The 16,190-nt window shown below is 41.4% G+C and overlaps 1 protein-coding gene across 9 annotated transcripts in view; it reads right to left on the reverse strand.

The window, feature by feature from the left end:
• ZNF236 (zinc finger protein 236) overlaps positions 1 to 16,190 on the reverse strand; it is a 192,993-nt gene that overhangs the window by 151,290 nt on the left and 25,513 nt on the right. For all 9 annotated transcript variants that reach the window (XM_039521523.1, XM_039521529.1, XM_039521530.1 and 6 more), the window contains 3 exons: positions 10,471 to 10,595; positions 7,982 to 8,154; positions 2,332 to 2,478 (listed from right to left, as the gene is read on the reverse strand). In XM_039521523.1, coding sequence (XP_039377457.1) covers positions 2,332 to 2,478; positions 7,982 to 8,154; positions 10,471 to 10,595 — 445 coding nt within the window. The remainder of the gene's footprint in view (positions 1 to 2,331; positions 2,479 to 7,981; positions 8,155 to 10,470; positions 10,596 to 16,190) is intronic.

Raw genomic sequence — 16,190 nt, forward strand, 5'->3', positions numbered from 1 at the left:
GCTTAGGTCTTGCTCTTGGGTTGAAGAGATCCACTAATTGAACCCTTGATAGCAGCTGGCGCCAATGCAGCCAACTGCCTCTTAGGCACAGAAGTGGGCCATTCCAGACAAAGTGCAGACCCAAGGGTAGTTTGCCCACCTTCAGTCTTTGCAGGCCAAGGGACATGAAGCCTTAACTGCTGTTCCTGTTGACTTCTGGGCAAAAATCTTACACACTGTAGACTGTGAAGGGAATCACATGCTGCCCAGGCATACTGGGCACCAGATGCATACATCCAACTCCAGAGCAGATGCTGGGCATGACATGCCCTTTAAAAAAAAAAAAATCTATTTTGGGTCTCAATGCCAGAAGATTCCCAAGCGCTCTGAGGGAATAAGGAGATTTACTCCTTTTTTCCTTCTAATTAACACAGATTAAACTATTCTATAGTAACTGTATACACTAAAAACCAAGAAAAACCATATATAACAAATTGGTCAGCTACCCAAAATTTAGGAGTAGCTCCTAGACATGAATAAGGTCACTTCTGTGATGGCAGAGAAGAAACTAGGGCAGTTGGGAGGGGTTTGAATTCCTATATTCAGACTCAGGCATTTGAACTAAGATGCCTCATGCACATACCCAATTAAAACTGTTCTGAAAGAGAGTTGCATATATTTGCTTATGGAGGTGCAATCTGACAAGTGGGAATGCAGAGGCTCTTGAAGAAGCATCCCTCTTATCTGACTCAGCAGCAAATGTCAGCAACAACAATCTTAGAGAGAGGGTCTCAGAAAATGCAGTTAAGCAGAATGTATCAAATACAAACAATGATATTTGAAAGAAAGTCTCATTCAGTTATATTCAGTGGTTGTCAAATCACAGAAATGTAGGGTTGGAAGGGACAGTAAAAGGTCAAGTAGTCCATCAAGTCATATTGAAGCAGAACCAAATATATCTAGACCAACCCTAGCAGGTGTTTGTATAACCTGTTCCTAAAACCATACAATGAAGAGGATTCCATAACCGTCCTCGGTAACTTATTCTAGTATTTAACAATCCTTATAGTTAGAAAGTTTTTCTTGATATCTAACCTAAATCTCCCTTGCTGCAGACTAAGCTGATTACTTCTTGTTCTATCTTCAGCAGACATGGAGAACAATTGATCACCATCCCTTTTGTTACAGCCTTTAACCTATTTGAAGTCTGTTATCAGGTCTCCTGTTAGTTGTCATCTTCTAAAAACTAAAACATAGCTTTATATATATATATATATATATAAAAACCTTTGCTCCTTTTATCATTTTTTGTTGCTCTTCTCTGGATATTCTCCATCTGTCCATATTTTTCCCGAAGTGTGGTGCCCAAAACTGGACACAATACTCCAGCTGCATCCTCAACAGTATCAAGTAGAGAGAGACAACTATCTCCCATGTGTTGTGTTACAAAAAAAAGGCTAATATTCTAGAGGTTAATACATCCAAGAATATTAGCTGTTTTTGTAACTACATCATATTGTTGGCTCTTATTCAGTTTGTGATTCACTAAAACCCCCAGATCCTTTTCAGCAGTACTACTGCCTAGCTAGTTATTTCCTATTTTTATTTGTGCATTTGATTTTTCCTTCTGAAGTATAATACTTTGCACTTGTCTTTACTGAATTTCACTTTGTCAAGCTTCTTTTGAATTCTAATCCAGTACTCCAAAAAACTTTCAACACCCTTCCAGCTTGGTGTCATTCATAATTTTTTAAAGCATACTCTCCACTTCCTCATCCAAGTCATTAATGAAACTCTTAAATAGTACCAGATCAGAACAGATCACTGAAGAGCACACTAGACACATCCTCCCAGTTTGACAGCAGACCATTGATGACTACTCTTTGAGCCATAACTGATGTCTCTCATAAGAGGAGAATATGAGGGGCTTGATTTGCAAAAGTGTTGCACACCCAGAATTCCAACTGAAGTTAATGATACTCAGCAAATTTGAAAAAATCAGGCCTGAAAGTTATTGGACCATAGGGTGGAAGGGGTTGCAAAAAGATATAGCTGTTTTCCCCTATGAAATAAAAGAGAGTTCATTTGGTAAGACATCTTCAGTACTTGTATGCTCCATCATTCATCTTTAACACATTTTCCTATTGCATGCACCGACTCTTCATAAACTTGAATTTTCTCACACTATTCTGTCCAAACATAGCTAGTTCTTTTAAGGCCTCAGAAGAAACACATAAGAAATATATGAAGAGTTCTAATATCATCTGAAGGAGAATCATATCTACTAAAAATATCCAATTTTATTACATTTTTAAAGTCACTAGCATAGCATAGGAAATAAGTTAAGTTTACCGTTGTAACATGAGATGCTTCTGTAGTAGTGCTTGATGAGTTCTGTGGACCACCCATATGCATCTTGCTGATGTGAGTATTTAAGCTGCCTAAACTTTTGAAAACACAGCTACATTCTGTACAGTTATAGGTAGGGCCATTCTTCACCTTAAGGAATAAAAAAAAAATATGTTTTTTTCCCCAAGATTTTCCAGTTGTAATTTTTTCTTTATTTATAAACACAATAAATATACTGTAGTCTTAGACAACTTTCTTTTAATGAGCTATTTCTTCCATGCTATTTACCTCCAGCTAACAGAACAATTGAGTATCACTTTTTGGACAAAGGCCATCATCATTTAGTGACATGACCATCATCTGTTGTCATGGGGAGCTTTTGTGGAACTTCAGGGTACATCTACCCAGTAAAGAAAAATCCATGACTGGCATGTACCAACTGACCTGGGCCCGTAAGGCGTGGGCTGCGGGGCTCTGGGACCCACCCACCCCACAGGGTTCTAGATCTTGGGCTCCAGCCCAAGGCCAGAAATCTACACAGCAACGAAACAGCCCTGCAGCTCAAGCCCCGTGAGCCCAAATCAGATGGTACAGGCCAGCTGCGAGTTTTTCTCTGCTGTGTAGACATACCCACAGAGAGTAAATTAATATGAAAAAGAAAAATGCCCTTGGCCAGTGTTTTTCCAGCTTTTTTCATCTCCATCTCATCCACGCATTAAAGCAATATTTATATAGAAACAAAAATCCAATAAGGCAGTTTACAAATAAGAACAAGGTACCTAACTGAAGAGGATAATCCAAGCAATGTACAGATGAAAGACTGGAAATGGAAAGCACCAAAAAGCAAGTGAGTTAGTTGTGATGCTTAGAGAATGCATCTGGTTTGTTTGTTTTTTTGTATTAGGTTTTGTTTTGGATGTTTTGTTTTAGGTTTTTTGTATTAGGTTTAGACTTTGGGGTAGTTTCTGTGTAGACCTTTTTCAAATTGTGTGTTCATCAAAGAATGGAAGATGGAGGCAGGGTGGACTTGGTTAGAGACAAATAGGGCTGCATGGAAGAAAGCACAAAGACTAAAATGAAAAGAACACAGGAAGGCGGGGGCAAAAAATGTAATCTTGTAGCTAGAACAGAGGAAGAAAAGACAAGATCAGAAAGGTAGGCAAGAGCTTATAAAGGATTTTGAAGGCAAGGACAAAAAAATTGATAATTAAGGTCAGAAGAAGCCACTAAAGGGATATGTAAAGAAGTTAAACATGGCTGGAGTGGTGGGTGAAGTAGATGTTCTGGTAGCAAGATTTGTACATATTGAAGGGGAGTAGGTCAAAATAAAGGAGGCCAAAAGAGAAGGAGGTTGCAGTAGTTGAAGCAAAAGACCAAAAAATAAGGACAGACAAAAATTTTAGCAGAGGAAAAGGAAGGATTTTTGAAGAGGATGTAAAGAAAATTGTTGATGGGATATAGCAACAATAGCAACATGGTAGGAGGAAAGGAAAGAATGAGCTATCCAAATTATCCCACTGTTGCACGCCTGTAAAAGAGTATGGAATGCATGACTGCCAACACAGTAAAGCAGAGGGATGAAGTTCTGCTTTTCCCATGTTGAGCCAGAGCTGGTAGCAAGATATTCAAGAAGAGGTATCAGAGAGAATAAGAAATACAACACTAAATGGAGGAAGTAAGACCCATGAGCCATCATAGCAGAGGTGGTAGTTCAGAGGGTCTCGAACTTTTTTTACTGGCGACCACTTTCACACAGCAAGCCTCTGAGTGGGACCCCCCCCAAATAAATTAAACACACTTTTTAATATATTTAACACCATTATAAATGCTGGAGGCAAGCGGGGTTTGGGGTGGAGGTTGACAGCTTGCCACCCCCCATGTAATAACCTCACAACCCCCTCAGGGATCCCGACCCCCAGTTTGAGAACCCCTGTGGTAGTTGAAGCAATGTGATCTGAGACTGGTCAAAGAGAGTGTGGAAGAAAAATAGGAGGGGCAAGTATACATTCTTGAGAAAATACGAGGGAATGTGAGAAAGAGAAAGTGAAGGATCTACCAAAGACAACACTAGAGGCAAGATCAGAACAAGGACTGCATAGCATGACAAGGCCTTTGGAAGAAAACGTTTCTAAGAGAGCATGATCAAATGATAGATTTTAGAATTGGGAATATGGAAAAAAATAATCAATAAATGGGAATGTTTTAGGAGGATCTCACAATAGCCTGATGCTATTGAAGAAACTCATTGCTAATAAAGTTTTTACAGATGAAGTGGTAAATAATGAGGACCAGTCACAGAGACAGATCTGAATAACTTGATCAGTGGGGCAGAAATAAAATTGCACGTTAATACAGCTAAATACAAGGTCATATATCAAACAACATAGAATGGTATGCCATATTTGTTTGATGGTGAACTGTATCCCAGAAAGCAGTGACTCTAAAAAGAACTTAGGGGACACGGTAGATAGTCAAACAAACATGAGCTCCCAATGTAATACTGTAGATAAAAGGGTTAACACAATTCTTAGATGTACAAATAGAAGAATAATAGTAGAAGCTGAGAGGTGATACTATTTTGGCATTGGTGAGACAAGTACTGTACTGGAGTGCCGTATCCACTGTTTTGCAGTCCATAGTAACACTCTCCACTTTTTTTTTTTTTTTTAAACACACAAAAAAGGCAGAAGAGTGATTTGAGGTCTGAAAAACACACCTCAATGAGAGACTTAAAAGGCTTAATCTATTTAGGTTATTTAAGCAAAGGTGACCAATGACGACTTTAACAATTTAACTACACAGTATATACTCGATCATAAGACAGTTCGTTTATAAGCCGACCACCCCCCGCCCAATGGATAAGTAAAAATGGAAAATGTTTCTGACCCATTCATAAGCCGACCCTATAATTCAGGAGTCAGCGAACTTTGGCTTCCCGGGCCATCAGGATAAGCCGCCGGTAGGCCGAGATGGTTTGTTTACCTCGAGCGTCCGCAGGCACGGAGGTAAACCTATGTAAACAAAGTGTCCCGGGACAGCAACTGGTGAGGAAATTTTTTTGGGGGAAGAAGCTGGGGGTCAAGGGAGTAACCCCTGTGACCAACTCCCACATGACCCCACTCCTAGCCCAGAACCCCCACACTTTCCCCATCCCATCCCTTCTCACCTTATCTGTGGTGGGCCAGGGAGGATGTCTCTGGCCTGGCTGGAGCTACTCCGGCAGGCTGGGCAGCATAGCCGCAGCCTGCTCCGGTGGGCCAGACCAGGTGGCATGGCCGCAGCATGTTCCAGCGGCCTGAGCTAGATAGCATGGCTGCAGCATGCTCCAGCAGGCCGGGCAGCGTGGCCACAGCCTGCTCTGGGGGGCAGGGCCAAGGGGCACAGCTGCAGCTGCTTTGAAGGCTGTGGGGAGAGCAGCGTGGCCAGAAGCAGACACACTCTGGCCCCACTTCTTCCCTTCTGGCTCTGCTAGTTGTGCTGCCTCTCCTTGCTCCCTCTGTTGCAGGGAGGGGTTGTGTCCCACCTCTCCCTCTCTATACCCGTTCATAAGCCGACCCCCTTCTCCGGTGCTTCCCTTTTTTACTAAAAAAAATTCAGCTTATGAACAAGTATATACTGTATATCAGTCTTGAAACACATACAGTTCCATCTGTGCAACTTCCCAGCGTAGATGCAGCTATCCCGGTATAACAGTGCTTCTGTTGTTACAGCTTATCTCCCTGAGTTTACCAAAATAAGCTACAATGATATAGCCACTTTTATACCAGGACAGATAACTGAGTCCACACTAGGGAGTTGCACAGAATTGTATTTGTTTCAAAACTGATATAGTTAAATTGTGTGTAGACAAACCCTAAATCAAAGTCTACAAGTAGCTAAACATGCAGAAGTCTAGCAGACAAATTGAAAACAAGATCCACTGGCTGGAAGCTAGAAAAATTCAACTGGCACAAATTTTTAAACCACCAGGATAATACACCATTGGAATAGTTGGACAGATTCTCCATCACCTGAAGCCTTTAAACCAAGATCAAGTTTCTTTCTAAAAAGATATGCTCAACCACAAGTTGCTGGGATCAGTGCAGAAACTTCTGGATAAAGTCATATAGCCAGTATTATGCAGAAAGTCAGACTACATGATTATAACGTCCTTTTTTAATTTAAGATCTCTGAATGTGTGTGTCAAGAGACCATAAAGAAAAAAGGTCAGAATGAGTTTGTACCTTCCATGATAGTTTATTTTGCTCCAAGTGTAACCCAGAAAGCCCCTTCTAATAGCTATCATTTATTTCCTGGTATTGATGAGCAGAGAGGTATTGCCTGGGTTTGAAATCTCTGCCTGGTTGTCTTATCTTATAGTTTGGAAAAGCTGCTGGTTATATCTTTACCCATTTGTATTTTCAATTATATCAAAGGCAGCTAGAGCCAAGGATAGTTTTTTAAAAAAATACAAATTGTAATAAATACAATTATCTTAAATTACTCAACTGATACATCATTAACCAATATACTCGAAAGATAAAGAGTAAATGAATCCTCTGCTACTAATAAAAAAATGTTAATTCAGATTAATGATTTTAGCAAAGTGTAAATTACTATATCAAATTGAGCAAAACTGATCAGTAAGCTCTGTTTTAGCATATAATCCATGTTGGGTGCAGGCAACAAGGTACAACATTGGAATACGATGTAATATAAATAAGGTAGTGTATCTATTGGGTTTCCGGGAAGTGGGCGGGTGGAAGCCCACTGCTAAAGGATCCCCCCCCCAGCCTAAGGGGAGGATCTGCGGGACCTCAGAAACCCACTAATTGCGGGGGACAACTAATAAAAGAACAGGGACAGGAGTGCGGTCAAAGGGTCAAAAGGAGGGATCCTGACGGGGACACCGAGAAATAGGGTAGTGTAGCGGGGTGGTCACCCACTCCTGCCCTGAGGGGCTTAGAACAGCCCAGCAGAGGGCTGTGGCTGGGGCAAGCAGCTCCCAGGCTGATTGGGGAAGTAGGCACAGCTGAGAGCCATGCCCCAAACAGACCACAGCTGGCCCCTATAAAAAGGCTTTGAGCCAGAAGCACAGACAGTCTCTCTCTGCCTTCAGAGAGAGAGGGGCCTAGCTGCTGGGAAGCTCAGGGTGTCTAGTGTGAGGCAGGGCTGGGGAAAGGCCAGAGGGGCTGGGGAGCTCCAGGCTGGCAACTCCCCAGGCTGCAGGGCCTTGTCCAAGGCCCCACAGAGGCACTGGGTTGCAGAGAGAGGCAGCAGGTCCAGACCCAACCTTGCCTATGATGAGTGGCTGACGCTGCAGTCTGCCCCAGGACACAGGGGCAAGTTCGTGACTGGCAGTAGCCTATGACTGAGGCGAGGTAGGGATAGGGGGTGGGGGTTCCCCTAGGTGGGGAGATCCTGAGACTGTGGGGGTATTGCCAGGGGGCAGCACCCCAAACACGAGGGACACAGGAGCCAGTGGCAGCGGGACACCAGCCTGTAGAGGGCGCTCCAGAGGCTGGAAGAGCTAATTCCCTGGACAACCAGCAGGAGGCACCGCAGGGGTGAGTCATGCATCGCTACAGGTAGATTAAATACTGAGAGGAAAAGGTTAAAAATTGATCAGCAGTATATTTAACAGCAATCATATTATTAACAAAATTGCATTTACCTCTGAATGAACTCTCTGTACATGAGACTGAAGATTGCCTTTTTGAGAAAAGGCTGCTGGACAAAAGGCACAAGCATGGGGTTTTTCACCAGTATGCTTAATCATGTGTGTCTGTAATGCCCCCTTTTGGTTAAAGGCTTTTCCACATTCACTACACGTAAATGGTCTTTCACCTTTAAAAAAACAAACAAACAAACAAAAAAAAAAACATAAATCCATTACCAATAATGACATTATGTATTAGAGAGAAAATGCCATCATAAGCAAAGCACATTACATGTACAGTAAGTCTACCATCCATTGTCATTGCATCTAATTCAATCACTAAACTGTCCATTTGTTCTTATTTGGATGTAGCGTGCTAGCATAGATTATTTGGTTTTCAAAAATATTACTTACAAAGTTACCTTTTAATGTTTGTTATCCAGAAAATATTTTTTCCTTTTTAAAAAGATTAGAATTTAGATGCTGCTTTCTAGTATACGAGGCCTTTTTTAGAGTGATTAGATGATCTAACTAGCAACTCAGATTTTAGAAAATATTGAAATTGCTTCCATGGCCCTACAGGCTAATTTTTTTTCCTGTAAGTGCTTGAAGACAGTGGCTAACAATGAAACAATGGTAACTATAGCACTATCTGGTGAGATGCTGCACAGTTATAAAGAATGCATTTTCTAAAAAAAAAACTGGATTTACTTTTATTACATTTGTACAGCACCAAAATAGTGTTTGGGGCCCTACTGTGTTATCTATTGATTTATCTACTGATCTACTGAATGAAATTAACCTTGCTTATTCAGATATGCTATAACTGATTAGAATTTAGTGACTAACCCATTTCACGGGCAGTCATTTCACTGAGATCATATCTTCTCTCCCCCACGTGTCCAACCAACACATACACACTTTTTATTCTTCCTAGTGAACTGCAAATTTCTATAAGTTCAAAGGATTTAAGGACTCCTGTTCTCTCCATGAAGTACAATCTAGTTTCTTAAACTTACATTAGAATATATACGTATGTAGAACAATAAATTCAAAACAGAATGAACTCAACAGGAAAATAACTTTTCAATTAACCTTCGGAAATACGACAATGAATTGTGAGACTACTTTTAAAATCAGTTGCAAGAGTGACCTCTTGTGTTTCTCTTCTGGATCTTCAATATATAAAACCTAAAACGGATATCCCTATTAAAAAGTGAACTAACACCACAATTCTAGGAGTAAGTTTGATGGATAATTCACGTTCCCCTTTTCAGTCAACTAAGCTGTCAACATGTACTATGGCTGTTATATTAAGGAGACTGGTACAGAGGGGAAAGGGTTGGGAATATTACCAATATGATTCACCTGTGTTCTCCTAGAAATTACAAAAAAAAGTTCATTTATTCCTGCTGTGTATTGTCATCAGGAATAAGATATTTACATGAGTATAAATAGTTAACCTCTGCAATTTTTGGTAATGACTGTATTTTGAGCCCAATGCACTGCAGAACCATGTTGAAATGTATATATTTCTAGCTCTGTTTTGCCATAAATAGGGCCCTTCAGTTTCTGTTTTTACTTTATTTAATTTTTCCCAGGAATGTATTGGTCTTTATTACTACAACAAGAAAACAGCTGAAAATTGGTGCAAAAATTAATTTTTCTGGGTAAATATCAGTGTTTATTTTGGTGGCCAGGAGGACAGAGGGAAGTATTCAGCAGATTAATGCTCTGATTAATGGAATTCAATGTGGTTTCAAATGTGTATGTGGTGGGCATTAGATTCATCAGTACATTCAAATGCACACATACTCCAGAGCTTGCACACACAAAATAAACAGGCATGCATCTTCTAGGCTAATATATATCCTTATTTCAACTGGCAACTGTGCATATACACAGACTAATGCATTATCATAATTCATATCTCATGCAATTTATTTTCATAATTACTTTTTATATATTGATACAAAAGTAGGGTGAAATCAGAAAAAAAAAATTAAACCTGAGTTTTTTCAGTAAAAATCAGTTTAAACTGATTACGAAGGATCTTAGCTACAAAATCCCTGAAAATATACAATATAGTGTAGCAGGCAGACAGCCTACAAGGATAGCTAAAGCGCTTTAACTGCCCCATTCATCTCAATGTGTTAAGTCTGAAACCTAAATATAAGAATGTAAACGTAAACATCTATTTATTTCAGTGTTGATAATTTTAGCAGAAACATCGAGCTAATGTACCTATCCTGCAATTCTAAAGTGCCTCCCACTCATCCTCCCTCCACCAACACCTTCAGGTTCACCATTGACAACTTCAGCAATGCCGTTATACCTGAAGCAATCAACAGAAAACACTTAAAATGTGGAAATGGCTTTAAATAAACAGACTTAACTAAAATAAAAATGAGACTCTATATTACTATTCATTTTTCATGTTCCGCACTTAAAAAAAAAAAGTCTGTGCAGCTGTTGAAATATCTCCAGTCTGCCTCACCACTTACCTGTATGTATTCTAACATGTCGAGTTAACTGACTTGGTTTTTGGAATGTCTTTCCACAGTGCGGACATGAATATGTAAACCCACTTCTGTCAATATTTCGGTTGTAAGATCTAGTATTGGATACCCTGGAAACATAGAGAAAGTAGTTAAAATAAAGACTTTTTATTCCCAGATTAAATATTTGAAAAAGATGACATTTCATCACATCTACTTTTTCTGGATTTAAAGTAAATTTAGGTCAGAAATGCAGCTTCATTAACATTGTACAGCTTGGGCTGTAGTTTTTTGCTAACATTATAGAACTAATCAACAGCTGCAGCACCAGTACTTTTTATTTTTTAACCCTTCTGCCTCCAACAGTCACTGATAATTTAGAATTTCTCTCTCCAATGACAGTGATGGACACTTCATGAACTATCTTAATACCTTCTTAGTGTAACTGGGTAGGTGTGGTAGAGGACACTACCCAGCAAACAACTTTGTAAAGTTGTGGTAATTTAGTAAGAAGAGAGAGAGCCTCTGTCACAGGATTAGGCTTTAAACACACCCTTAATTAAATGAATCTAGTTTGGTGGTGTCAGCTAGGTCCATATCTAAACCTCAAAAATTTGAATATCTGGTATTCTCTGATCAGGTGATGAATGAGACTAAGATGGTATGAAACTGTTTTGCAAGATTCTATTAATTCACAGTGAATAAAATGTCTAGAATTTTGAAAACAGCAATCATAATAGTAAGTGGCAGATGAGCAAATTCAGTTCCTGACCTGGTAAATTTTGCAAGGTTGATATAGCAACTGCATTATCTCTTCCTATTCTAAAAAAAAGTAGGCCCTTCTCACTCAAACGTGCTTACTTTAGTGACAAAACTAACTTTTACCACTTTTTACTCACGTTAGCTGTTCTGGTTCTGCTAGGCTAAGAAAAAGCAAGCTATATGCTGTTCCATTTCATGCATCATTACTACATCCGTCAATATCCATTGATAATAATGAGGTAGTAGTTGAATGAACAATTTTAGAACACGGTTACACACTAAAGAAGGGTTTAGCGTGGCCTTCAGACTAATGAAGAGAAACTGAAGAATTCAGATAAAGAGGGCCTAGATACTCACAACAACAAAATCAATCATCTGCAGTTTTACTGGTACTGCTGTGCGTTCACTTAATCACAGTACAAACTTGAAAATCTGAAAAAGGACAGCCTTTCAAAGATTTCTTTTAAGAAAATAAATAATCCTGAAATGCTGTCTTTCATTGCAGGAACCACATATTAGGTTCCTTATCCATCTGTATTAAGTAACTGTCCTTAGTCTTTAAAAAATTGCAAACATTACAAGAAGGTGGGGTTATTTTCGCAGTATAGTAACTGGAGTTCTTCAAGATGGATGTCCTAGGGGTGGCTCCACTTGGGGTGCACATGCACCTTTGACCAGAAGACATGAAGGTCTGAGGCAAACAATTACCACTCAGTTCCTTCTCTACTACAAAATCCCACAAAGATCAGACTCCAGAGCAGAGGGAAAGGAGCATCCACAGGCATGGATGTAGTTTGGGGGAGAGGCAATGTCTTGAGCAGGCACAGAATTTGCCATCACCCCCGCCGCCCACGCAGGCCCCACTGGCCTGACTGGAGCTGCCATTCCAAATATAGAAGTCAAGCTACACCTGTGCCCATAGGTTCGCATATCTCAAAGAATACCAGTTACTTACATGCTAAGTAATCTTTCTTTTTCAAGTAGCGTCCCTCTTGTTACTCCACTTGGTGACTTCTGAGCAGTACCCTCTGAAAGAGGTGGGAGCTTTGGAACCTGATCTAAAACCGTTTGAAGAACTACAGAACCAAAGGTAGCATCTGCTTGAGAAGCATTCACTAGGGCATAGTTTCAGGAGAAGGCGTAGACGTAAACACACATGAGCAGCTCACGATATTTCCTCTATAGCAGGAGTTTTCAAACTGTGGTTCAGGACCCCAAAGTGGGTTGCGACCACGTTTTAATGAGGTCACCAGGGCTGGTGTTAGACTTGCAGGGGTCTGGTGCCAAAGCCCGAGTCACACTGCTCAGGGCCGAAGCCTGAGGTCTAAAGCCCTGGGCAGCAAGGCTCAGGCTTCAGCCCTTGGTGGTGGGGCTCAGGTTACAAGCCCCTTGCCTGGGGCTGAAGGCCTTGGGCCCTCCAGCTGAGGTGGCGGAGCTCAGACTTCAGTCCCCTCCCTCCTGGGGCCATGTAGTAATTTTAGTTGTCAGAAGGGTGTTGCGGTGCAATAAAGTTTGAGAATCGCTGCTTAATAGCAGTGGCTCTCAAACTTTTTTACTAGTGAGCTCTTTCACATAGCAAGTATGAGTGAACCCCCCCCCCTTATAAATATATAAAAAAAGTGTTTTTAATTTAACACCATTCTAAATGCTGGAGGCAAAGCGGGGCTTGGGGCAGACCCCCCATATAATAAACTCATGACCCCGAGGGGTCCCGACCCCCAGTTTGAGAACCCCTGCTCTATAGCGATATCTTTTAGCAAGGCAACCGATGTGGAGCCATATCTGGTAGAATGGGTTATGTCCCTAGGTGGGCATGTACATTAGCAGCTTCATAAAAGAGATACAGGCAGAAACCCATTTAGGAAGTCTCCAGGTAGACAATGGACTTCTTTTTAGCTCGCTCCACAATAAAAATAAAGATACAAATCAACTTGGAGAGGCTCAGAAGGGTTTAATTCTGTCCAAATGTATGCCAGAGAGCCCTCTTAACATCCAGTTTATGGAGGGCAGCATTTTCCCTACTCTGATAAGGTTCCGAACAAAATATAGGGAGATGAATTGTCTGATTTATATGCAAGTCTGAAATGACTTAGGTAAGAACTGTGGATGTGGTCAGAACACCACCTTATCTTTGAAGAAAACGGTGTAAGGAGGGTCAACCATCAAAGACCTTAGCACACCAACTCTTCAAGCAGAAGTAATGGCCACTAAAAAGGTGGTTTTCATGGCAAGGTGGCCATTGGTTCAAAAGGAAGTTTGTGGATGGCTGCCAGATGGATTTTAATGGAGTCCACTTCTTTTCTTCAGGATAAGAAGTTATTCTAAACCTTCCAAAATGGACGAATCAGCGGGAGACAGATGTCAGTGAGCACACCACTGGTAAAATCTTTTCCTGAACTTAGGTTTTCTGATCTCCTTTTCAACTGTTAAGCAGGACCTTCTGCATCTGCTTTGAACAGGAGAGCTCTATCTCTACATGCCTTCCAGATCCCAGGCAAGCTTACGTTGGGGTGAAGAATGCTACCTAAGTCCTGCAAGAGAAGTTTGGAGGGTCAATGGTAAATTGATGGCCAGCCGAGAGAAGAAGCGGAGAAGGTGCCTTGGCCAGGCTGATGCAATCAATATGTGTGGGGTTATGTCTTACCTGACTTAGTTCAGGACCATGAGGATTAATAACATTGCAGGAAAGGCACGTGGAAGGTTCTTGGACCATGAGAGAAGAAAGGCATCATCCAGGGAACAAGCACAAGTTTGTGCATCTCCACTTGATAGTGATGGCAAAGAGATCTATTGTAAGAAAATTCCAGGTGAGAAACAGCAGTCTGAGTATAGATTTGCTGAGTTCCCATTGATGATCCTGTGCTAAGTATCTGCTGAGGTCATCGGCTATAATGTTTTGAGGACCAGGCAGAAAGACTGTTGAAAGAAGGCTACACCGAGCTATGCACCAGTTCCATACTGTCCTCTGTACAGAGGGAAGGAGATCTTGCCCTTCCCCTCCCTCCAGTTTATGTAGTACAACATGTCCTGTGGTCTGTTATTATGCAAATGAAAGGACGTACTGACAGCACACCTTACAATCGTAAGTCCCAGGATGTCAATCTGAAGGGTGGACTCTAGTGGCCCACCTGCCCTGTACACTATAATCCTGTAGGTGAGCTCCCATCCAAGGAGGGATGTGTCAGCAACTATTTTAATAGTGGGAAAGGGATAGTTGAAAGGAACCCCTAAATACACCTTGTTCAGATTCTTCCACCTGTCAAAGGAGACTAACACACACTGAGGGGCAGAGAGCAACTTGTTCAACCTGTCCCTGTTTGGGGGTGTAGACTGACCAGAGCCAGGCTTGGAAGCAGTACAGGTGTAATTGGGCATATGATGAAGGTGCACATTGACACGTACCCAAGGACCTGGAGCCAGAATCTGGTCGAGACCTCAGGACTTAATTGAACTTGTGTCAGGGTGAAGAACATGTCTCTTGGTAGACAGGCTCTGGATGTTAGAGTTTATAGGCACCGCTCTTGATACTGTATCTGTTGTACAAGTACGAGGGAGAACGTCACAATGTTGAAAACCGAGCCTTGTGAGTAGAGAGGTGGCTTTGTTTACTGCAGTTTGAACTTCTGTGTAATAAGGCCCCTTTTGGAGCCAATTGTAAAGATAGCGAAAAATGGTTTCTCCCTATTGAAAAAGCTATGCAGCAACTATCACCATAACTTTCACGAACATACTCAGGGTGGTAGACAGACCTAAGAGAAGGCACAATATTGACTGTGGTCCTGGCCCACTATAAAGCATAGAAACGTCTTGTGAGAAAGGCATATCGCAACAGAAAAATACACGCTCTGAAGCTTGAATGTCTCGAAATAGTCCCCGGGACCTAGTGATGGGATGACAGCCACAAGCGTCTCAATCTTGAACTTCTGAATCTTGCGAAAAGTATTCAGCATCTGAGATCTAAAAATTGGTCTCCATCAGCCTTTCCTTTTGGGAACAAAGAAATAGTTGGAATAAAATTCTCTTCTCCTTTGTATTGAGTGGGAACTGGTTCTATGGCTCCTAAGCAGAGAAGAAACAGAACCTCCTGTCTCAGGAGAGACTCATAAGATTTGTCCCTGAAAAGAGATGGAACAGCCTAATGTTATGACTTCCAATCTGTCAGAAGCAATCTGCTCCTACTAACTGCAGAAATGGGAGAAATGATCCCCAAGAGATGGGAGGATAAGCTCAACAGGATACCACCATTTCAGATTCCCATAATGTTCGTGACCCTCAACCAAGGCATCAAAAGGGACGCTTTACAGATGAGCCACCTAAGAGGAAATGGACTACCCAAAGGTGTCAAGTCCTCTGTGGGAAGTGGAAAACTAGGTTGTGCAGGACCTCTGAGCCATTAGAAACATAGACCTACTGAACCTCCTTTTGTCTGCAGACGTATACATACCCTCAAGCAAAGGGTCACCCTACACGCCTTAAAGGAATGTAGGGATGCACACCACAGAAGAGGAGGTCCATTACTGTGTTTTGGACCTCATGAGGGAAGACTGAAGAATGCATCATGAATGACTGCCGTAGTGGACATGGATCAAGCTGCTGTGTCAGCAGTGTAGAGGTAAGCCCATAAAGTCCACCCCAACAGGAGCTGTCCCTCCACAATGGCGGCCTGAAATTGCTTCCTGTGTTCTTGTGGGAGTCGCTCAATAAAAATTAAATTTGGTTTAGTTGATATGATTATATTTCACGGATCTAAACTGCAGGATGCAGACAAGTACGTCTTGCTACCAAATAAAGCTAAATACTTTTGGTCTCTGTCAAGAGGGTTGCTTTTGAATGATGCTGCTCATTCCGCTTGTTGACTGTATCCATCACCAGGGAGTTGGGGGCAGGATGAGAAAATAAAAACTCTGAGCCCCTGGCTGGGAAAAACTTAAAAAAAAAAAAAAAAATCTGGCTTCTTAACTTTG

This window comes from Mauremys reevesii, linkage group 2, assembly GCF_016161935.1.
Source record: "Mauremys reevesii isolate NIE-2019 linkage group 2, ASM1616193v1, whole genome shotgun sequence".
Classification (NCBI taxonomy): Eukaryota; Metazoa; Chordata; order Testudines; family Geoemydidae; genus Mauremys; species Mauremys reevesii.